This window comes from Onychomys torridus, chromosome 3, assembly GCF_903995425.1.
Source record: "Onychomys torridus chromosome 3, mOncTor1.1, whole genome shotgun sequence".
NCBI classification, from domain to species: Eukaryota; Metazoa; Chordata; class Mammalia; order Rodentia; family Cricetidae; genus Onychomys; species Onychomys torridus.
Window position 1 is genome coordinate 112,348,849 of NC_050445.1, and position 24,395 is coordinate 112,373,243.

The 24,395-nt window shown below is 50.1% G+C and overlaps 1 protein-coding gene across 1 annotated transcript in view; it reads right to left on the reverse strand.

Annotated features, from left to right (window-relative positions):
- The window catches only part of Antxr1 (ANTXR cell adhesion molecule 1), a 194,036-nt gene that overhangs the window by 32,961 nt on the left and 136,680 nt on the right, over positions 1-24,395 (reverse strand). Inside the window, exons 15-17 of the mRNA XM_036182094.1 lie at positions 23,815-23,910; positions 23,203-23,370; positions 15,081-15,161 (exon numbers count right to left, since the gene is read on the reverse strand). Coding sequence (XP_036037987.1) covers positions 15,081-15,161; positions 23,203-23,370; positions 23,815-23,910 — 345 coding nt within the window. The remainder of the gene's footprint in view (positions 1-15,080; positions 15,162-23,202; positions 23,371-23,814; positions 23,911-24,395) is intronic.

Below are 24,395 nucleotides of genomic sequence, written 5' to 3' on the forward strand. Positions count from 1 at the left end.
GTCACACTTGTTTCTTCTGCTCTCCCCCTTTCCTACCTCTCCAGCTCCCTCCTTCTTCATGGCCCTCCTGCTTCTCTGCCTCACCAAGGACTTCCCGGATGACACCATATTCCAGGTGTCAGAGACAGGAAGGGTAGAAGCCTCATCCCACCGTGAACAAGTGTGACCATCCTCATGCTTCAGCACCATGAGGATGGTTCTGAGGCACCAATATCTCCAGCTCCTGGACCAGGCCAGCCAAGCTTTTGAGGGAAGAGGGGACACCAGCCAGTTTCAGCAGTAGCAGAAGCAATGCAGAGTCAGGAGTACACAGGTCTGTAGGCTGAAGCAGGGCCACAGGGGACATTCTCCCCAGAGTCAAGCTGATGAACTACCTATGGAGCCCAGCGACTGTCAGAGTGCCTTCCACAGAGCATCAGTCCCAAGTGATGCTCTGTGAGAACAGAGATGTTCCTGCTTAGGAAACACTGCATAATTGATTTTCCTTGAAGATTCCAATGCCACATCAGCTTATTAAAGTATTTTGGAAGGAAAGAGGGGAGAAGGGGAGAGAGAGAAACTATTATTCTATTAAGTGCAGCATTCCCCAAATTTATTTGACACCTGTGAGCAACTGTAAAACGGGTGTTCAAGAAAAGACCTTGTGTGGGCAGACAATGGGAGCCAGAGACAGACTCAGAGGGAGTAAATGAAGATCACTAATTTGAGGAGTAGAGACTCCCCGGGGTCCAGGAGAGGAGGGTGTGGAGTGGATGCAGATGTGCCTCGCACCTGCAGTCACGGCTCATCCCTTTCTTTCTTCCGGGAAGGAACTGGCTGTGTTGGCTACATGCAGAAGGGTGAGTCCTCATTCCTTAACCCTGAGCACAACATCGACAGCCCGTGGGTATTACCGAAGCTTAGTGCACATGCCAAGGAGTTGTTTGAGCTGGCTCAAGGAGGGCTGCAAATGCATATGCAGCACACACACAGCCTCTGACTGACGCCTTGCAGCCTTGCGCGTGGACCCTCCCTGCTTCCTTTGTTCAGCCAAAGCCTGAGCACATGCCTCCAAGGGCAAGCTTGAGCCACACCTCTCTTTAGGAACTCCTACAGCTCGGCCTTGGGCTGACCTTAGTTCTTCCTCCACCCATGGGTATTTCTGTCCTCATCTTTCTGAAAAATGACTTACTTTATGTGTATGAGTGTTTGCCTGCGTGTATGTATGTGCACCATGTCTGGTGCCCATGGAGGCCAGAAGATGGCATCAGATTCCCTCGAACTGGAGTGATAGATAGATGGCTATGAGCTGCCAGGTGGGTGCTGGGAACCGATCAGGGTCCTAGGCAAGAGCATCAAGTGCTTTTAACCACTGAGCCATCTCTCCAGCTCCCCTCTCATCTTACTGTCAGGGCTGAGCAACCACTTTATGATACAACATCTGCTTCCTAAATACAATTCTTCTCCATGTCCTCTGCTCAAGAGTCATACCTCAGGGCCCACTGTGCACTCTGATAACCAGTCTGTGTGACACCATGGTTTTGGTTTTCAAATGGGAGCTGGGTAGGTGGGCAACTAGATATAAACAGCCCAGCTTCCTGCAGCAAAACTGAGGACCAAAGAACAATGTAGTTGGAGAGCTTCTCTCCAGGTGCCACCAAGCCCCCACGGTCCCACAACCCACATATAAAATAATCACTCAGATGCTTATATTACTTATAAACTGTATGGCCATGACAGGCTTCTTGTTATCTACTTTTTTTTTTTAAGCTTAAATTAACCCATTTCAATTAATCTATAACTTGCCACTTGACTCGTGGCTTACCTGTACCTTACATCTCGCTTGTCATGGCAGCTCTCTCCCCTCTGCCTTCCCCTTCCCAGACAGAACAGAACCCCTTTCTTTTGATCTCTATGGAGATGATTTTGGGTACCAGAGTGTCAGGGTTCATCACAGACATCTTTCTCAAGGCCGGTTAAGAAGTCAGTGGCTCCAGGACAATGAGTTAACAAAACACAAACCTTCAGCCTGGCCCTAGGTTCCTGCTTTTCAGGTGTTACTATGGTGGGCTGACTAGATGTCCCAGGACTGAATGTCTGGGGAAGGACACTGCAGGGGAAGAAGGGACTGAAGAGACATTCAGGTGTCAAGAGGGTGAGCCGCCCATCAGTCAGTCTCTCCCCAGCACTTCCAGAATCCATCTATTCCTGCCTGTTTTTCCTGGGTGCATTGCTGGCCCGCCACCACGGCCCTTTCCTGCACTTGTCATGGTCTCTTCTCTTGACTCCCAGTTTCCACGTAATTGATTTTTTTCCCTTTGTCAACAGCCAGGGAAGTCTGCAGAACTAGAGTTAAATCACATTGCTGCCAGCCTTCCACTCCGAACGCTTTCATGTGCCATAGAGGAAAAGCCACACAGCCGTCCCTGCCCTGCCCACCCTGGCCCCTGCCTTCACCTCTCTGCCCCCTGCCTACCATGCTCCACCATTCTTGCATTCCCGGCAAGCCACGCTCTTTCCAGCCACACAAGCTTTGCCCAGCCATCCTGCTCTCGACCTGGTCAGTGCCTTTCTGTCACCCAGGGTTCATCCTCAATGTTCCCTCCTTAGTGAAGGTTCCTTTGACCACATGGCTTAGACATCCACTCTCTTCCTTCCCATCACACTATTCCAATTCTCAGTGTAGCACTTAGCAGATGGGTGCTGGGGTTGAACTTCATGGAAGAATCACACGGCTCACTAATGCTGAGCGCTATCATAAATGCACAGTGAATGAGTAAACTCTAGCTCTCCTTTTTACTTTACTTTTTTGTTTTCAGAGACAGGGATCCTCTGTGTAGCCCTAGCTGTCCTGGAACTCACTCTGTAGACCAGGCTGGCCTCAAACTCACAGAGATCCACCTGCCTCTGCCTCCTGAGTGCTGGGCGTGTGCCACCACCTCCTGGCTAATTCTTCCTTTGATTGGCCATAGGCAAAAGTTCTGGAACCTTCTATAGAGTGAGTTCCCCTCCCTGTAAAATGGGAGTGAGAATTTCTACATCACAGAGAAAGAGGAACCGAGTTCCTGGAGATCCACACTCTATGGACCCCTACAAACACCATTTTCCTGACTACTCAAGTCGCGTGGATTTCCTTTTGGTGAAGTGGAGATACTTGCTCTCTAGGAAAAAATCTGAAGACAAGCAGAGCACAGGCTCTAGCAGCTGTGCGATGGGTAAAGAACAATTTTAGCATGCTACAGGCGCTTCCTGCTCTGTGACGACGACGGTGCAGAAGGGCTTCTGGCTGGGACTGAGGATCAGGTAGGAACTGGCTCAGAAAAGCAAAGTCACAGCTGACTCAGCAGAAATCTGGGAGGGGAAGACGGAACTTCTGGAATTCTCATTGTGCCCACAAAGGATAAACAGTGGGGAATTAAAATCCTGTTGTGTCACCGAGGCTGTCTGGACCCGCGTCATCCAATGGGGACATAACGTGGGCCACTGGGTTGGCTTCCGGTATGGCAGTAGGTAACATTTGTAAAACATACAGAGAACAGGCAAGATTTGTTTAAACAATATTGCACCAAACCTAATACACCCGCCTAATATATTTACCGTTGACGATCCAGAGCACATTTGCATCCACAGCACATGTTACTTCTGACCCAACAGCCATGTTGAGGTGCTCCTAAGTGATAGGAAAGTTCGACTGATCTTTTGATGTATTCAGCCATCTCTTGCAATTTTCATATTTAAAAAACTCTGAATATGTGTATATGTGTGTATGTTTGTATGTGTTTGTGTGTGTACACGTGTGCAGGTGCCTGTGAGCAGCCTACCATGGATTCTGGGAACTGGACTCTGGTCCTCTGCATGAGCAGCCCTTGCTCTAGCCCCATAAGCAATTGCTCAAACATGAATCTATCTACTTACCTAGCTATGTGCCCATCTTCAGGAAGTGATGACTAGAAAGGTTATTCACTCAAAACCAAACACTGTTTTCTTCCTGCAGACTCAGTATTTCTGGAGAGATTTATTAGAAGTTGTTTCTCCGCGGAGAAACAATTGTCTTGCCAATGGTCTACAAAGCTCAAGGATTTTAACAGTCAAACTGTTACCACTGAAACAAAATCAAACTTGGAAATGGATGGGAACAGAACATGCTATCAAAGGCATGGGCTGCAGAGAGCAGAATTGTTACAGAATCAAGTCCGAAGACGCTGGTCCTCCTTGGACTCATAAATCTATTGGCAGTCTACTCCTGGACACAGACTGGGCGAGCTTTACGAGGACAGCGCTCTCAGCCTGGTGGTGGCAGCACCCTGATGGCCAAAGCATTTGCTTTGCCTCTGGTGTCTAGGAAATCTGAGCCTGGAGGCCATGTTTCTGGTGAAACCACACAGCCGGTCTAGCTTATTAGTGGCCCATATGGGATGCTGGTGTGATGCCAATCACATGTAAGGCCCTGGTTTTGCCAGGAGGTTGTAGCCCTTAGCAAACTCATTTGCGACACAACCCCACCCCCAGCGGAGGGTGGGGTTCAGATGAGGTGAGGCAGCCTAGGGCACAGAGAGGGCCATGGGTTCTGGGGGCTTCTTTTTTTTTTTTTTTCTTTGTGTGTATGTGTGTCTGTGTGTGCGCGCGCGTGCGCGCGCGCACTGGTTTTGGGAGTGTTGTGCTTTTGTCTGAAAGCATCAAAAGTGGCCTTGGTTCTGCAGTTGCCTTGGGCTGGGTAAGGTCCACAGCATGATGGGTATTAGGCTGTTAGACCCCTAAGCCCTGGGGTCAGCTGTTCCTTTCCATTTCCCTCACTCCCACACCTGAGAACCCCAACTGCTCCCCAGATGGGAGGAGAAAAGAGAGCCACCGTCTGGCAGAGGAATGAGCCCCCTGTGGACTGTGGACTTGCTGTCTGGTCCATGTGCTTGGGGACACCACTGAGGTTGTTTTTCCAGACTGAAATTTAGAATTTCCCAGTGGGATTATGGCATATGGCAACATTCACACAAGAGTCATCAAGCTGCGTACAGGTTGGAGCCCAGAGTCAGGGACTAAAAACAGTGGCTGGTGCAGCTGCTAGAGTCACAGCACCCTGGGTGTGTGTGTGTGGGGGGACTGGGGGCTGGGGGGGCAGCTCAGCCCAGATGCTGGGTAAAACTCAGATGAAGTGCTGAAGTCTAGAGGGGTGGCTGAGCACCCCCAAGGCCCGCTCTCATCACTGGTGGGCTCTGGATGTGACTTGTTCTTCGAAGTATGGGCCAAAAAAGGAAGAACGCTAGATATTACAAATTCATTCTTATGATTTAAAGTGAGAACAAACTTAAATAAGCCATATTAATAACGGACACTGACAAAAAACGTCAGTAGTGGTTATAATGAACATTCTGTGTTTTAACAACCTCATACCCAAACCTAGCTGCCCCAGGGGACCTTGTGAGAGTCTCTCTGTGGCTTGCTACAAAAATGCAGGGTCTTATAAAAGGGGGTGTTACAAAAGCCTTCCTCAGAACAGGAAAGAGTGTGAGCTATTTCCTCAGGGCCGTGTAGGAAAGGGAAAAGGAAACATGGGTTGTGATCTCTCTTCCTTCAAAAGGCGTTCAGCTATTTCAGGGAAGGACACATTGAGAAAACAGGCCTCTGGCCTAGGCTGGCAGTACAGGAGGCAAGAAGAGCCATCCAGGAGCAGAGAGCAGGATGGGATCCTAGAGGTGGGAATGCTCTGGAGTGCCAGGAAGATCTCAGGGGATGAAGGGCCGACAGCAGAGCCTGGAGTAGAGTGTGGCTACTCTCCGTCCCCGTCCCCCCCCCCCGTCCCCCCCAGTGCTGCCTCCTCCAACTCTACTCCAACTTGCCCCCCCCCCCATTCGCTGTCCTCTCTAGACAGAAGGCCATCCATTCCCTCCCTCACTGTAAGTTCATCCTTTATGTCCCAGCCAGAAGGCCCTTCTCTTTGAAACTCTTCCCTGAGCCCCTGGCTTGGGTTAAATCTCCGTATTCTATGGTCTCAGAGAACCTCAAACTCCCGCTTACACTATTTGCCATTTGGAAATGTGATTCTACAAGCTTCTCCAAGTATTCCATTGCAACTGCATGAGGCAGGGGCTCTGCCGATTCCTGCTACTGTATCGGCCTTGGCCTGATGCCTGCCAGAGGAGGGACCTGAGAGTTCTTTGTTGCATGGGTGCTCTGACCTAGACAGTGCTGGTGGTAAGTAGAGAGGCCGGGAGGAGCGGGAACCCGGGAGAGAAAAAGATGGAGGGTAGGCTAGAAGCACAGCAAATGAGAACAGGTCCAAGTCCAGGGCATCAGCAGGAAGGGGCCATTAGACAGGGTATAAAGATAAGAAGGAACCAGAAGGAAGGAGGAGAGGAAGGACTTCCCTCTGTCTTCCAAGCTGGTCCAGGGTTTTTCTTCTTCACATATGAACAAGCCCTTTCCTTCCCTCAGTCTGCAGGAAAGATTCCAGAAAGACCGGGCAGTGTAGAATGGTTGGGTTCTGCTTGGCTACTTTTACTGAAGCCCCCAGTGATTTGAACAGTCGCACAGACCTTAAGCCCCATCTTATCTGCAAGAGGCCAGAGTAAGGCAGTGCTGGGGACTGTGTGAGGTGCTGTGCCGAGTGACTGCGTCTCTCAGCACCTCTCCAGCTCCCAACTTCCTCACTCCAAAATGAAGGGACGGGGATACAAGGTTTGACAGGCAGCCCCTCCTGGAGACAGTGAGCATCATCAGGTTGGGGTGACACATGGTCTTGGAGACACAAGACAAAATGGGCTGTATGAGCCATCGGTAGCAGCCTGGCTTGCTCCATAGAGAGTTCTGGAAATTCAACTCCCAAGTTAGGGGTTGCCATCTATGATCCCACCTTTAGGCTGGAGCAGAGCCTGACAGTGATTCCTGACTGAGACCTGTCACAGAGGCCAATGTCCCTAGACAGGACTTTCGGTGACATCAGCTAAAGGATACCACAAGATCTAAGTTGCTAGATGTAAGTACGTTTGGACCGAGCATCGAACTTCCAGAATGACTATGCCCTAGAGCCAAGGCCCATTTCCCAGGATCGGAGGGAAATCAAACAAACAAACAGAAAACACACGAGGTCAGAGAATTTGAAGGCATTTTCTGACTCAGTCTCCCTGGTTTGCTATTCACAACCTGAAGCTAGACATTGACCTTGTGTGGCTGCAGCTGCTGGGAAGACTAAGTTCTGGGAGGAGCTGGGAGGAGAACAAGGAGGAAGAGGGTGTGAGCATTCATGTACATGCTTGCAGGAGAGGGGAGTCTCAGTAAGGGGCAGGAAGAGAAGAAGAAAAGGGGGGCTGCAGAGAGCCCTCAGCGTGCAGTAGCCCTGACATTCGGAGATACTGGCTACTGTGGAAGGAAGTCAGCATAGAAGAATCTGAAGATGGAAGACGTTACAGTCAACTCTGGGCTTGACTTCTCTGAAGAAAGTTAACTGTGCAGGTTTTGTGTGCAGTCTGGTTTTTGCTGTGGGGAGAGAATGTTTTGATCTTGTTCTTTCTAAACTCAAGAAAGTAAGCCAAGAATTCCAAGTACTTGTCTCCCCCTCCAGTGAGACAGAAGGAAAGATTTCCAAGGGTGAGAACCCGAGCCATCCTCTTGAGAATTCAGCTTCCAGAGGACATCCCACGCCAAAGTAAATCACACCCTCTAGGAACAGTTCCCATAATTTGCATTTTTCTTTCTTTTTTCCTAAATGACCTACTTCCCACAAAAGTTTGTAAGAGTCAAAAGCCAGCCACCAACAAATTGGATTTTTGTTTCAGATCTTCGGACACCCAAGTCTCAAGACGCCTGTTTAGTCACAAGCCAGTGTACACACGTTGTCTATTGTGCAAGAAAAATTTGACTTTGACATAGATAACAGATTCTTTTTGTTGTTGTTGTTTTTTGAGACCGGGTGTCACCATATAACACTGGCTGTCTTGGAACTCGCTATGAAGACCAGGCTGGCCTCAGACTCACAGAGATCTTCCTGTCTCTGCTTCCCGAGTGCTGGGATTAAAGGTGTGCGCCACCACACCTAATTTAGACAACACAATTCTTCTCATCATTATTGATTTGAAAATAGGAAAATAACGCTCAGGAAAAGCTTTTAAATTAGTTATTTAAGAGAGACAGACAGACAGACAGACAGAGACAGAGACAGAGAGACAGAGAGTTACATGCCACCGCTTCTCCTCTGGTTCTCTCTCCATGTTAGTTTCCACGATCCCTTCTCTTTCCTTTCTCCATCCCACTTAAAGGCTATGTGACTGACCCTGGGGATTCCAGCTTTAACCTGTTTCTCCCCGAATCCCCCGGTTTACCCAGTCCCCCCCCCCACCCCTACCCAGACACTATCACCCACCTCTGCCCTCCCAACTCTTCCTGTCACTGGCAGCAGAGGCAGCTCTGCCACTTGGGCCAGCACCTGGAGTCCTGGCACTGGTCCTCTGTTTCCCACACAGGGTTGGTACCACACCAGTAACTCCGCCTTGGTGTCTCCTTAATCCAGAATCGGCCCTCCTCACTGTCACCCCTCTCTGCCGCTGTGTACATACTACAGCAGTGTGCCCTTCCTCAAACACAGTTATGAGCATAACTTGCTTACATTGGCAGGGAATCGCCACTGTCCCTGGCCGGGGTCCTGTGACCATCACCCCACATGCCTCACTGTCCCCCATGCCACCTGGCATCTCCTTGAAGTACTACTTGAAGTGCTTTGCCTAAGTCTCTCTCCCACAGCCCTTCTGAGCTCAGATGTCACTTTAAGCTGCCACTTTTGACTCCACAGCAGCCAAGATGCTTTCCTGGGAGTTTCAGCCCACATCCCAGAGCCATTCACACCAGGCTGTGCTTGGGGACCTGCCTGTTTGTTCCCACTCCCTACTCAGTGCTTGTCACGGAACACCCAGCACTACTCAGGGCTCAACTCACAGCCTGAGTGAGGGGAGGAGCAGAGGACAGAGTGGGGGTCAAATCTAGAAGCCCTAAATGCGTTCTTCTGCTCCTCTTTCCAGCTGTGCCTGCAGAGAGACGAGCCCCCGTCCTGAGCTTTAGTGTCTGCCCTGTGAATGGATGTCACAGGTGCTCCACATCACCTCGAATGGCTCTGTGCTCCTGTGACCATTTACGGGTAGAGCAGTGACGGTACACCGAACTCCAATGCCAGAAGGAAGTGCTACTCCACAGGGCATCACCACGGCCCATCCCAGCAGTAGATCCTTTGTGGGAGTACAGCAGATGTTTGATTGAGGGCCAGGAACCATGGAAGCATTAGAAAGTGGAAGTTAAAGAAATAATATTAAAAAGAACATGGGAAGATGAAAAAGAGGGAATGCAGGCCTCATGAAGAAGAAGGAACAAGAAGATGGAGGCAGGTAAGCTTGCCCAGTGTCCGTGCGTGATACCGGAGGCTTGCCTGTTTTGAAGGTAGCAGGCTGAGGACACCCTGGGAGACAACCTACTCAGCTCATTCTATTCCCTGTGACAGCGCAGACACAGTGCCCACATGACCAACCTTGTTCCCTTGTCAAAAACAGCTGTGCAGAAGCCAGCCCTGGGGCTGGAGCTCAGATTGCTCAACCTGGCCTGGCTGTGTGTCGGATGAGCGGCAGACACTGTTTACAAATGCATTTACATGTGCGTTTTCTCAGATCTATGCTGATTGCAAGGAGTTCCCAGTCTTCAAAACAAGCTCAGAGCGTGTTGTGTGCAGGGAGTGATGGAATGTACCAGCCCCCAATCCCCATGCCAGATCTGAGAGCAACCAAGGAGCTAAAAACAAAACAAAGGTCTCACTCCATGGGTCATCCAGGAGCACGTGAGGCATTGCAGTTCATGCTGGGGCAGAAAGAAGGGGAGGGCTTAGGCTGTGGAAAGATGCACCTACTTCCATCCAGAGAGACTTAAGGTGGGGTTATCCTCCTTACCCAAACAACTACAACGTCAGCAGCCAGAATCTAGACTTGCCATTCCTTCCTGGGAGGAAAGGGGCTGTGAGATGGACGGAGATTGTGACTCGTCCACTTCCTGGATACCAACAACACTCTTAGAGTTTCAGAATATGGAGACTTGCCTTAGAAAAGGATGACACCTATGTGGAACCAGTTCACTTGTTCTCAGTCCTGGATGCCTGTTAGAACCGCCCAGAGAGCCCAAACCACAGCCAGAGCAAATCAACAGAATCACTGGAGTGGGATCCATGTGCCTTGGGCCAGCCTGGAAATTCCCAGAACCAGAAACTCTGATCTACATGTCACCCAACATTTCTTACCTAACAATGTGTTTGAAATTAGTGATCTAGGCACAGGACTCCCAGCTAGGGAGACTTCAGCAGATCAGGGCTTAACATTTCTTTCTTTTTCTTTCCTCATTTCTTTTCCTTCCTTCCTTCCTTCCTTCCTTTCTTCCCTCCCTCCTTCCTTCCTTCCTTCCTTCCTTCCTTCCTTCCTTCCTTCCCTCCCTCCCTCCTTCCTCCCTCCTTCCTTCCTTCCTTTCTTTCCTCCCTCCCTCCCTCCCTCCCTCCTTCCTTCCTTCCTTCCTTCCTTCCTTCCTTCCTTTCTTTCCTCCCTCCCTCCCTCCTTCCTTCCTTCTTTCCTTCCTTTCTTTTGATTTTTTTCGAGACAGGGTTTCTCTGTGTAGTTTTGGTGCCTGTCCTGGATCTCCCTCTGAAGACCAGGCTGGCCTTGAACTCACAGAGATCCACCTGCCTCTGCCTCCTGAGTACTGGGATTAAAGGCATGTGCCACCACTGACAGTGCAAAAATTGGTATCATGGAAGAATCACAAAAGAAACTGGCTACTATGATCTTATAACTGCCCAGCGAGCTTACTATTTCTTATTAAGCTAGATAAGGTATTTTGCAACTGAGCCAATAGAGGAAATACAGGATGTAATGACTTGGCAGTCAGGTACGTATAGAAATCTTGTTAAAATCCAAGCTCTCAGGGTTGTGGGGCCAGGGGTGTCTGATGGTACTCAGTTCAATTATCTCTCTGGCTCTAAGTGTGAATTTAGCCTTGCAGTATTAGTGTCATCTGGAGTCACTTAGAAATGCTAATTCCCAGTCTTGCCCACAGGGACTGAGTGGAAATCTCTTCGATGAGGCCCAGCAACCTGTTAAGCTTTCAAAGTGATTCTGAAGCCCAGCTTTGAGAACCACTGGTCGGCTATAGAAACCCCCAGTTCTACCATAGGAGTCCCCAGCTCTGTGGGATCTTGGCCTACTGATGGGCCTACCTTGCCTTATTCCTGTATGCTAAGCTTAGTTAAGAAAGTATCTTTGGAAAAGTCAGCCTTGAAATACTCAATAGAAAAGTGGATCAATAGGGCTGAAGAGATGGCTCAATGGGTAAGAACATTTGTGCTTGCTGAGGACCTGGGTTCAGTTCCCAGCATCCATGTCAGGCAACTCACAACTTTCTGTAACTCCAGCTCCAGGAGATCTGATGCTCCTCTGTGGGCCTCCCACCCACCTGCAGATATCCCCCACACATACATTAATTAAAAAATAAAATGAACCTTAATGGTGGATCAAAAGCACGCACAGAGAACTGAAGAAAGAGACAAGTAACATCTGCAAACGGGTCCCACCAATTGAGCTTCTGTCAAAGAGATGATTTTCCCGAGTCCCAGGAATTCGCTGAAGATGCTGACAGGAAAGTACATTCATGGAAACTTCTGGGGCTGTGACTTGGGAATGCCTATGACAGCTTTAGTTCTCTGCATGCGACTGCTCTGGTCCAGAGCTGGACACTTACCCAGAGGAACATTTCCCAGTTTTAGTATAATAATACCTGGGAATAAATATCTCCCAAAGAAAAAATACACCACGAAAGATGGCACAGTCTCTTTAAGATAATCTTAGGACAAACACTTAATGGTATGGAACGCTCACTCCTCGGCTATAATAGTAAGGGGAATAAAGACAGGTTTACAAAATGGGAGGAAAACACAATGACTAAGAAAATGGCCACTGAAAAGCTTTCTCGAGCCTTCTGAGTTTTTCTTCAGAGGCTAAACCTTGTGAATTCCTTCAACCATTTGTCCTTGAAAGATGAGTGAAATTTCCTGAAGTTTGAGCTGCTCATGTGTGTAGGAAACCTTGGGGACAATCTACAAGATGTGCAAAGGATACTTGGTTTCCTCATGTGTCACATGGGTTCTGCTTAGGTACTGCCATGCTGGAAGCATGGGTCTAGATTTCTGTGTTGACGGGGTCACCATGAAGATGGTGAGCAGTGATGCCAAGCTAACAGATGTGGAGGGGAAGGGAAGGTACAGCAGGCAGAGAAACAGGACCACCGGAGACATGGCAAGATCCCAGCATGTTCAGGGCTCAGAGTGCCATGCGGCTGGAGTCTGGAGTTGGCCAGGGAATGAGAGTGAACAGCAGATGAATTAGAAAGGGAGGCTTTTCTAGATCAATCCAAGATGCGGGAGCCTCTCTCTCTCTCTCTCTCTTTCCTCACAAGTCAGAAGTCAAGAAGGACACACTGAACGCTTTGCTTTAGAAAGGGCACCCCAGTGCCTGTTTACTGGAAGCAGGGATTGGTGCAAGCAAGGTACCCGTGCATGGTAAAACTTTTTAAAATGTTAGGATCCTTTGGGTCACTGGCTATTAAACAGTCACGTCACTTTCTCTTTTACACTGACCTAGGGATTCCCTGGTGGGATTCAAGCCTCCCTAGGGCTAAAAGAGGGTGTCAGGGGGGGGAACCCCCCACGGCTGTCCTGTGGGGCGTGGTCAGCTCTGTGGTGATGAGCTCAAGTGTCTGAAACCCTTGCAGTGGTGGGCTGGGCCTGCACCTGTCTGTCCTTGCAGGTGTGTTGACTGGAGAAGGACCAGACAGGAGCCACGGGGTGGAGCCACTGGAGGAGCTGCCAGGCTTAGGGGGTTTCAACACTGAAGCAGCTCAGTGTGGCTGGGACTTTTGTTTTTGTTTTGCTTTAGAGGAAAATTCAGAACCTGTGACTCTTGTTCACCGGCACATGGCTGGTGAGAGTGACCTCGAGTTGATGGAAAATGTGGTCAGCCCCATAAATCTCTACAGTCATCACCGCAGGTCTGTAGTGAGTGTCCTGAGGTTATGCAAATCAAAGGGAGGAAGGAGGGTGGCCATGCCACAGTGGTCTTTTCTGTTCTAGAACTCTCTTAGGTACACTGTGGGGAGGTTCTCAGCCTCAGGCACACCTGTGGGGGGGTCTTAGCCTCAAGTACACCTGTGGGGTGTGTCTCAGCCTCAGGCACACCTGTGGGGGGTCTCAGCCTCAGGCACAGCTCTGGGGGGTTCTCAGCCTCAGGCACACCTGTGGGGGGTCCTCAGCCTCAGGTACACCTGTGGGGGGTTCTTAACCTCAGGCACACCTGTGGGGGGTCTTAGCCTCAAGTACACCTGTGGGGGGTGTCTCAGCCTCAGGCACAGCTCTGGGGGGTTCTCAGCCTCAGGCACACCTGTGGGGGTTCTCAGCCTCAGGCATACCTGTGGGGGTTCTTAGCCTCAGGCACACCTGTGGGGGGTCTTAGCCTCAAGTACACCTGTGGGGGGTGTCTCAGCCTCAGGCACACCTGTGGGGGGTCTCAGCCTCAGGCACACCTGTGGGGGGTCTCAGCCTCAGGCACAGCTGTGGGGGGTTCTCAGCCTCAGGCACACCTGGGGGGGGTTCTTAACCTCAGGCACAGCTGTGGGGGGGTCTCAGCCTCAGGCACACCTGGGGGAGTGTGTCTTAGCCTCAGACACTGTGAAGACTCTGTCGAGTAGGTTAACTGAGGTTGGAGACCCACATTATAGGTGGGCAGCCCAGTTCCCTGGGTCCTGCGCAAGAAGGAGAGGTGAGCTGCACATCAGCATTCAGTCCTCCCCGCTTCTGGACTGTGGGAGCTGTGTGACAGGCTGCTGTGATTTCTTCTGCCATGATGGACTTTAACCTCAAACTGAGTTAGAACACATCCTTCCCCTCCTAAATTGCTATTCATTTATTTCCGTATGTGTGGGTGTTTTGCCTGCATGTATGTATGTCCACCACATGTGTGCCTGGTGCCCACAAAGGCTGGAAGAGGGCCTCGGTGTGTTATAGGTGCTGTGAGCAGCCATGCAGATTCCCTGTAAGAGCAGCCAGGGCTCGAACTGCTGAGCTTTCTCTTCAGCCCCTACACTAAGTTCCTTTTCTTGTGGTATTTTATCATAGCAACAGGAAACGCAACTCAGACAAGGGGTTACCATTACCTGCCAGCTGTACCACAGCACAGTTACCATTACCAAATTTACAAAGATGAAACACCGAGGTTGGGAGTTCGCCTGAAGTTTTTCTCCCCAGGCAGAAAGTAGCTTCAAGCTCAAGTCTTCCTGACTCAAAGAAGTCCTTAACTCAACATCTTTATTCCGTGTTTGGGTAAATGGGCCAGCTTCCAAGGAAGATGCAGGTGGCTGGAAGCTAAGAGAATTTTGCTCTGAGCCTGGATGCGAAAACCTCTCCTAAGAAGGAGTATTACTCACCTTTTGTCTCCATTTACAAAGAGAAGCCACTGGCTGCCTGGTTTCTAGGGTGGCTTGACCTGTGAAACCCCCCCTAGGGGAGAGTCTTCATGGGCTCTGATAGATCCTGGTAAACCCCAGAGTAGAAGCCCCCTAGAGTCCTGGACAGCTGGCCATCGCCCTTGGACAGATAGCTGGAACTCTCTGCAGCCTTCATGCCCCTCCTGGAGCACTGGTGGTGTCTCTCCAGCGGCCTGTGCAGATGAGGACCACAGACCTCCCCCTGGAGGCTGCCTGCAGCATGAGCCTCCCTGGACCTGTCACTCACTTCACTCTAGACTGAAAATCTCAAGTTCTAGGAAGCTAAACCCAGTGAACTGCTGTCAAAACCTTTTCAGAGGAGCAAATCCAAACACAAGGTCTGCTAACAACCAGGATTTAAGAAATTAGCATCTGATTTGTCAGCACAGGAAACAACAGCTAATGTTGTATATGAGCAGTTATTCCGGCACTGCTAAAACAGAGGGAAAGAGAAAGAAGTAAGTGTGTGTGTGTGTGTGTGTGTGTGTGTGTGTGTGTGTGTGAGAGAGAGAGAGAGAGAGAGAGAGAGAGAGAGAGAGACCCTCAGCACATCTTACCGTGTCTCCTGGCTGTGGCCTCATCACGGACACTCGGTCATATCCCTTCCTTAGCAGAACCCACAAGGCATCGAGTTTTCCCTGAAACAAAACAAATGCAAGAAGATTACACACAATACCAGCCTGGTGGACAGCTGCTGCAGATCCGGAGAACTCTCGAGGTTGTCCCATTGAGTCAGAAGCAGAGCTCAGGTGACACTGTGAATGGGGGTCAGGGACTCTCCACTCTGAGTGCAAGGACACACTCTAAGAGCTGAGAACAGGGCTGGGAAGACAGCTTGGAGGAGACAGTGCCTGCCATGCAAGCCTGAGAGCTGAAGTGCAGCTGCCCCTGACAGGTAAGCCATCCAAGAGCACAGGAGGGCAGGCTGGCTAGCCTGACTAGCTGATGGGTGAGTTCTGGGCTCATCAAGGGACTGCCTTGATAAATAAGGTGGTGGAGAGTGATTGAGGAAGGCACTCAGTGTCAACGTCTCTTTCTCTCTCTCTCTCTCTCTCACACACACACACACAAACACACAAACACACATACATACAGGGCACCCCCTCCCTCACCTCTCTCTGAGGTGGGGAAAATGCCAGTTCAGCTCTAAATCTTCCCCGTGAGGCTCATTCAGTCTCTTGGATTTTGCCCTCATGGCTCTCAATCCTTGGGCCCGTATCTTCACACCACACCAGCGTCCTTTCAGGAAGACAATGCCTTGCCCTCCCCCCAAGGAAAAACACAACCACCAAAGGCCCCTACATGGAAGTCCACGGCCAGGCCCTCAGTAGCTACAGAGCGCTCAGTTTATGATAAAAGTGCACCTCAAAAAGAACTCCCTAGAACTTCCAACTATGTTACTTTATAGGACAAAAGGGGCTTTGTTGACCAACTAAATGATGGGGATGAGAACCCAGCATGGACCACCCATGGCGGGCTCAAGGAGGCCACACAGGTCCTTCACCCCGGGAGACAGGGGGGAGGGTTCAGAGCTGTGTCTCAGGGTGTCTCAGAGGACTCTAACCAGGGGTACTGGCCTTAGGGAGGAAGGAGCTCAAGCCCATTAAGTGCAGGCAGCCTTAGATCTGCACAAGGAAACAAATTTTCTTCCGGAGCCTCTGAAAGGAGAACAGCCTGGCCCTGACTTAGGTTTTTCCGCCTGCTAAGACCTGTGGGCTTCTCACCTTCAGAACTGTGAGATAAGAAATCTGTGCTGTTTAACCTCTTGGAGTCTATCATGTATGAGAGGAAACCAGGCCAGCCCTGGCCACCCAGTGCCATATTCTGTGGTCACCAGCTTGCTGTGTACCTCTGCCCCCTGGAACACCAGCTTTCCCACGCAATGCGTGTTTGGTTCTGTCCACCGCTATGTGCCTGTTCTGGGTGCTGAATCACACCACAGCCTCTCATTTATTTCTCTCAGTAGCCTTCAGAGCCGTCTGGAGACAGTGGAGACTCCGAGGGATCATATGACTTTCCCACAGACACCTTGTCACCAGGAGTTGCAATTGGAGCCCATGTATGTCTGACCCCAAAGCTCACACACTGCAGAACCTGCTCATGAAGGCCTGGCTGAAGAGCTTTACCCCACAGCACTGACAGCAGGGTTGCAACCCTTTAGGTTCTCATGAGATCCATTTTATGTGTTAGGACTAGAAATTTAGAGAAGTATAATAGGGAATGTTAGGGTGAAGAGCATGTGATGAGGAGAGTGTTAATTTTGTGATGGCTGTGTTTTGGTTGTGTGCATATGTATCTTAGACCTCCACGTGAAGGTTACATCATACAGGGCTGTTGGGTACATTTGATTGCATGGGTGTGTATAGTGTCCTGGGGGACGATGATAGGAAGGCAGGGGACATCTGCAGAGCTCAGCTTTAATAAACGCTTTATGCTGCCAGCACTGATCATCCCAGAGAACTCCAGGCTTTGACGTCACTTCCTGGAGGGTTAGACACACACACCTGAAAAACTAAACTCTTGAACACTGGCCAACTGTTGCTTAAGCTCCTGCGGGTTCAATGTGATCTTGCCGAGTATTGAGTTTCTCATCTCCTATTGCAAAGAATCTACAAAAGCCTTTGGAAATATTCTGAAATGGGTTTAGTGTCACTGCTGGACTATGTGCATAGCAATTTTCTGCACAAGGCAATGCTAAGTGTCAGCTAAATGTTTCCTTGAAGGTTCCTAGGGACAAGTCCTTACAGCTCAGGGTATTTAGGTGGGTGAATGCCTTTGTTTTCTAGGAGGGAGGGGCTCCTAGTATTTGGCTCATGAATCAGCCCACCCATATCCCCTTATCTGCTAGTCACTCAACCCCTGGACAAACGAGGACCCATGGCATGAGGCTTAAAGAAGAAAATTTGGCTAATGAAGAAAGGAATTAATTAGCTCAGCAGACATGGAAAGTTGCACACATAGCTTAGCTATGCAGTCCCAAGAAAAAGCAAATTATGCTCCTTGGTGGAGCAGGTGGCCACACAGAGCCTAAGCATAGAGTACCAGAGAACCCCGGGAAGCTGCAGCTGGACCTTCCTCTTCCCCAGCCTGCAGCACAGAGCTGTCCCAACTACCCGGGGTGTGCTCTTCTTAAAGTGTGTGTGTGTGTGTGTGTGTGTGTGTGTGTGTGTGTGTGTGTGTGTATACACATGAGTGTGTGTTTCTACTTCTGAGAGTTGTGCTTGGAACTCAGCCTGACTGACCTGTGTCATGTGTATCAAGAACAATATGGGTCTAGCCTGTAGGTATTGACTCTCAGTAGGTGAGCTGCTCCCTCTGTCTTAGACATCTCACTCCACTGTCTCTTCAGTGTTCTGAACTCTGACCGCCCCACAAGCAAACCCAAAGCCCTCCATTTGTGGCACAGGAAGGAAGGCAGATAACAGCCTCCACCTCTTTCTGTGCCAAGGCAGGAGTCGAAGGAAGCGTTAGGGAAGAGAGTGGGCTGGTCACAACCAACTAAGAACAAAAATTAGCTCTAGGGGTCAATGAAATAACCCAGCAGGTAACAGTGCTTGCCAGGTTAGCTGGTCACTTGAATGTGGTTCCCAGAACCCATGTAAAGGTGGAAGGAGATAGCAGACTGACACACAAAGTTGTCCTGACCTCCACATGTGAGCTGTGGCACAAGCTCCTCTCCCATCATGCACTCTCTCCCACACAATAATAAATTTTTTAAATTAAGTTTAAAAAAAAAAAAAAAGCTTTAAAAGTCAGCTAAGTTTCTGACAAAGGTTTTCGGAGCCCAGATTTTCTGAACACCACAGAAAACTACCACTTTCATGACTCCCTTTTGAAGCCACAGTGTCAGGCTTATTCATGACTCCCTTTTGAAGCCACAAGTGTCCCAGAGGACCAGAAGATCCCTTCCCTAAGGCCCCAGGTGGGTGGGGTGGGCACTTTCTCTGTCACATTTGGGTGTCCATCAGGCTCAGCTTGTACACACTGTATACTTTAGACTCTGGTCTTCATTCCCTGGGCAGAATGGCGGCTGCTTCTGTGAAACTATTACAAAGACTCCACCCCAAACCTCAGAGTCCCAGCCAGGGTTTAGCTGACATTTCAAATAGCTTCTTCCATATGAAGCTGACACAGCTTGACTATAAAATGGGAAAGTTACCAGTACCAGGCTCCACAACCACACCTCACTGTGCCTCAGAGGATAACTTAAATGCACGGAGAGAGGCGAAGGCCTATGCAGCTTGGCCTGGATGATGGTGAGACCCAGCAGATCATCATCTAAGCACCCTGGGGCATTGCTGTTTTCTCTTTCAGTTTGTTGTCCTTTAGGGCTATCTTAGCTAGTGGATTCGGATGAGATGGAAACTTGAACATAGCTCAGTTTATAGCGCTGCTCTGAATAGAAAGTTAAATGTCTATACTTTGAAATACACAATAGTTAAATCCACAACCCTGTCACTCACAGTTTGCCTGTCCTGCGGGGAGCAGCCCATCTGTCTTTCAAGGCAGGCTTTGGCTCAGCCCTTTTGTATCATTTCTCTCACTTCCTGACATGTGGAGAAGCTACTGGAAAAAGAGATGGATAGCCCCTCTGAAGTCTGCAGTCAGGCCTTGTTTTCATCCAGCCGGTGGCCATGTATCTGGGCATGACTTAACTTGTCTGAGATGACCAGTTCTGTTTAATGAGAAGCATGGGGTGCTGTAAACCAAGGAAGCAGAAACCAAGCAAAGGAAAATGCAGTTAAATGCCAGGGGAAATTCCCCCATCCTGAGCCTGGAACCAGGATGGGGAGAGTGTGGTTGGTGTGGTCAGTGTCTTAATATAGCTCGGGGTACGATGTGGGGACAAGAGGAGGAGCCCACTGTAACCCTTTCCCCTCAGCTCCTGCGGGGCTGCTTAGCAAGCATGCCCACCTGCTTCTCAACTCCTGGGAACGAAGGAAGGAGGTGGGTCCCTTGAGACCCATTTTACCCAGCAGATGATTCCAGTCACTTTTGCTGGAGAGCAGCTAGATGTGGTCCCAGGATCTGACGAGAGTTTGGGGCTGGGCGTAGGGTTCTCCCTGCTCACAGCGGGGATGGAAGGTGGACTGGCCATTCTTCAGGAGCCACCTGTCCTCACCTACTGTCTGCACATCTTCACATGCTGCCTCTGCCCCAGCTAGCTTCTTTCGGCTCGTGGACTTGCGAGAGGGAGCTGAGGGTGAGTGGGGGTGTTTGTTTCTTATGTCCCTGTCCACTTCCCTGTCTCCCTGTGGTAACTGTATTCTTATAGGGCACAGGTCTACACACACCTTCTAGAAGGGGCCAAAGAACAAAGACTAGGGGGCTTCAGGAAGAGGAAAACTGAGGAGGGTACATAAGGACTTCTATAATCAGTTAAAACCGTCAGAGCCGCAGTCTCTGGGAGCTCCTATGTGCACCAGACACAACAGGGCTATGGCTCCTATGAGCGGGCCGCACTGTGACAGCACACAGGGGACCTGCACAAGTTCAAGCTAGACGAAATTCCAGCATGGAGGACGGGAAGTGGGCACCAAGTCCCATCCCTAGCCAAGAAGCTATTTGCAGTTGATAGCTGCTGGGAAAGAGAAAATCAGAAAATTTCTCCAGCAGAATGTCATTGGGTTTATCAACAACACTCCGGGGCAGGCCCCGTGTCCAGGAGTTGGCCAGCACAAAACACACTGCATGCTTTTGGTGTGCCTATTTTTCCTTATTGTTGTTTTTAATTGAGAGAGAGAGAGAGAGAGAGAGAGAGAGAGAGAGAGAGAGAGAGAGAGAATGAAGTTGGGTAGAGGGAAGGGAAAATTATAATCAAAATAGATCTTATAACACTTTTTAAAATAGAACAAATGTCAAAGTCATCTTTTGCTTGTGGGCCATAAGGAAACAAGTGGTAGGTAGTGAAGGCTGCTGATCTCTGGTCCTCAGCCACAGCTACTGATGGCTGTGCTCTCCTCTCACTGGGCCCCCCAGGCCTAGGGGTGCAAGGACTCCTCTTGTTCCTGGTGGCCTCACTGTGGGGCCTCTGAGCCTAGTTCACCTTCTCTCAGCCCTGCCATTTGTGGTGTGACTTCTGTGTCAGTGCAGAACTATGACAGGCACCATGAGAGGACACCACACGGGACTTTCTAGTTTAGGAGGTCCTGTTGATGCCCACAGGCATCTTGACTAGAAAAGGCTCAGCACGAAGTTCGTGCGTTAAACATAGGTCTGGACTGCTGGTAGAGAACCTGCTCACCCTCTGGACTTCTCGGGTCCTTCCTGTACTTGTGCTCTCCTTCACAAATCTTTCATTAAATGTCCTCCTCCAGGACAGAGCATGCCAATGGAACTGTGCAGTCGAACCGTATGCTAGGGAGTGGTTTCTTGGCCATGCCGCATGCTTCAGCTCTTCAGTGGGAGCTGGTGGATGGAGTACCTGCTCTGTGTCAGGTTCCCTGCTGTTTAAGGGGCCTCAAAGCAGAATTGGTGCCCGCAGGGGGTGAGAGTCAGTGAGAAGGCTCATAAAACCCGAGATAATCTCCTTAACTGTGACCCACCCATCTCCTGCCTAGCAGAGGGCATGTGTGACTGCAGGCATTAGGTGTTTCTCCAGGCGGGAGGAGCCTGTAAGCTTGCCCGTGACCAGAGTCGTGCCCAGGCTTCCTCCATCTGTCCTGTGAGGTGTCTCCAAGACTTGCATTCCAAGTCACTTAACATCAATGCGGTGGGTGTTAAAATGGCCCTGATGTGAAATGTAGCCTGGGTTTCCTTGCTCCTGACATATCACAGAGAAATGGCCAAGCTTTTTGCTCATTTCAATAACCTGGGTGCCCAGTTCCTATCCTCTGAGACCTAGCCCTGCCTCAGGCAATGCTGTCCATGACCTCTGGTGACAACTTGTCTATTGAGCTCATTAAAACCCAGATTCTGGGATCTTCGTTGGAGTTTCTGATGCAACCAGTCTTAAATGGGACCCCTCAATGTGTTTTATAACAAGTTCATGGGCTGATGGTTTGGGGACCACACTGTGAGAATGTGTGGTTTATTATAACGACCAAGGAAGCTCAGGAGCCAGGATCCTAGCGTGGTGACATATGCCTGTGATCCTTCTGCCGTGAGTTCTGGGGCGTCCTGTGTAACTTAGGGAGACTCGTTCTCAAAGAGGAAGGGGGGGCACTAGCCAGTCAGAAGTCCTTGGGACAGCAGAAGAGTATTAGACTGGAAGTTTGGCTATGGAATCTTAAGGCTTGGCAGGTGGAGTAGTTTCGAGCTAGCAGCTGAACTAGGCAAGGCTTGAGGGCATCTTGGAGGTCTTTTGTGAGACTGGACCTCCAAGCCCGGGACTCTCATTCTGGCTTCCTCTGCCCTCCATTACCCAGATCAAATAGGGCTGAGAAGCCCCTCCACTCAGTACCTGTGCCCAGGGACTTGACAGCGCTCACTGAGCAGATGCGGATTCCAGGAGGGCGCTGGCAACATTTTCAGATTTCTAAATGTATTTGTCCACATCCTGACTCATTTAGCAAAACTCAGTCCGAGGCCACCGGTTAAGAAAGGAACAACATGCCCTTCTAACCTCGAAGATTCCAGAAATGAAAATTCAGCTACAACCAAGGATGCGGTGTTAGTCACAAGGTGGATTCCTGAAAATGGCAGCACAGAAAATCCCCTTTCTTCTCATCTCTGAGGATCCTCTCGGCTCCTTCCTGTCTGCACATGTCTGCACGCCACTGCACGTTCCTCACTGAGCAGCAACAGCGGCTCCTCTAGCCAGCCGGGCTTCAACAGCTCAGAGTTCAACCCTTTGCCTCGGGGAGTTATCCTAAAAAAAGAATCTGAAGGCTTTAAACAAGCCCAAATGGAAACTGCATCGAAGTTCCTGGGAGCCTGAGCTCACTCTGCTGAGAAACAGCGGCTTCCAGTCCAGTCACATTCTACCCAGAGGCGTGCACATGTGCATGTGGAGGCCAGAGTCTGTCTGACTTGTGCGTCTGTTTCAGTCACCCTCTGCTTTACTTTTTGAGATGCAGTCTCTCTCTGAACCCAGAGTGCACTGATTTGGCTAGACTCCCTATCCAGGGAGCTCCAGGGATCTTTGTTTACTGTTTACACAGCAATCCCCTTACAGACTCAGCCATCTCCCCAACCCTGGCATTTCTTTTGATTTGTGTAAGGGCTGTTCTGAAGCTAAGCAATACTCAGAGAAGGACAAAAAAAAAAAAATTGTCCATGCAGCTCCCAGAAGAGGGGCAAGGCTGTGGGCATGTGTGTGGGTGGGAGGAGAGACAGACTGGTTCTCTCACTTTTACTGGAGGCTCAGAAGTGGGTCCAGCTGGAACCTTGGGTTGCAAACCATGGGGAAAAGGCTTTGTGGGAGTTGGGGTGATTTAGTCCAGAGTCCTGAGCTCTAAGTTTCTGGGGTTCTGATGGCTGTCACAGTGCAGGTTTGCACTGGGCAAGGACACAGAGAAGAGTGCTGACCCCGCCCACAGATTTAGAGCCATGTGTACCCATGGTGACCAAAGGCCCTTGGAAGCGTTCCTCACCTCCCAGGACTTAACTTCTCAAGAAGCCAGAGTCAGGGCCTGGAGCCGATGGTGGGAGGCAGGGAGAGAGATAATCGAGAAGAAAAGAAGGCTGGCTCACAGCTGGGAAGAGGGAATGCTGAGGGGACTCTGGGCAGAGACACACCTTGATGGGGGAGTACCACTTCCGGGGGGAAGAAGGCCGGCGCATGTTGTTGTTGAGATTTCGGGGCTCCGGGAACTCATACTCTTGCTCTGGCATCTTGACTCTCGCATTCTTTGCCTTTTCCAACTTAGCACCTTCTTCTGTGGAGCCCTTTTCTCCCCAGCGAACCTAACGGAAGTGAAATCCCATAAAACAAAGTCACAGGATTGCACAGTTTGCCCCCCGAGAACCAGAGTGACAGAGTGATGTGCACGCCACCAGGTCCTCTGTTCTTTTAGGATCATGAGCCAGAGAAGTATGGTGTGTGGAAAAAAGGGAAGTGGAGAGCAGAAGGTTGGCAAAAGTGGGGAGCCATGGGCTAGAAGAAGTGGAGTTTTAGTCCAAGGCAAACAGAAACTGCTGTGGCGGGGGTTGGCAAACAAGTGACCTCTGCTGACTCATGATGGGCAAGACACAGGCATGCAGTTAAAAGGCTGCACCATTCCATCTCCCCATATCTGTGTCTCACAAGTCACCTCTCCCCAATCCTAAGGACGGACTACCAGCATTTGCTCTGGGGTTCTATCCCCAGGGGCTGCCACACAGACAGTTGCGTGATGGCTGAGCTCTTACCTCCATCCTTTTAATGCCTCCAACGCCCCGTCCACCGTAGTAAGAGGCATCTACTGTGGGCCATTTCTTCTTTGGCAGACCGTCATCATCTTCTTCCTGCCAAGAGATTGTGATACATAAAGACAAAGTCCCCTAAGGTTGTGTGTGTGAGTGTCTACTATGGTGAAGTGGGCAGGAGCAAGCTGGTATAGTCAAGCCACACAGTTTCAGAGCACAGTTAAGTCCCCATGCTCACTGACTCTGGAGGTCATGCAGCCTCTCAAAGTACGTTGTCCGGATCCACGAACTGGGTGTTAAACAGTCTGTGGACAGCCCCAGGAGCAGGGTGCTGTTTGAATGTGCCACAGAACTTCATGTGGTGGGAGGATAATCCCCTATACAACAGTGTTAGGAGATGGTGCCTGACAAGAACCGAGCAGGTCTGAGGGCTATGTCTTCACCAAATGAGTTATTGAAGACTGGCCTTGTCGTAAGTGAGCAGCAATGGCAGAGCCATGGCTTGGCTGCTCTCTTTGGCTAAACTTTCTTGCTCTTCTACTTCTGCTCTGGATGATGCCTAAGAAGGTCTTATTAGATGCAGG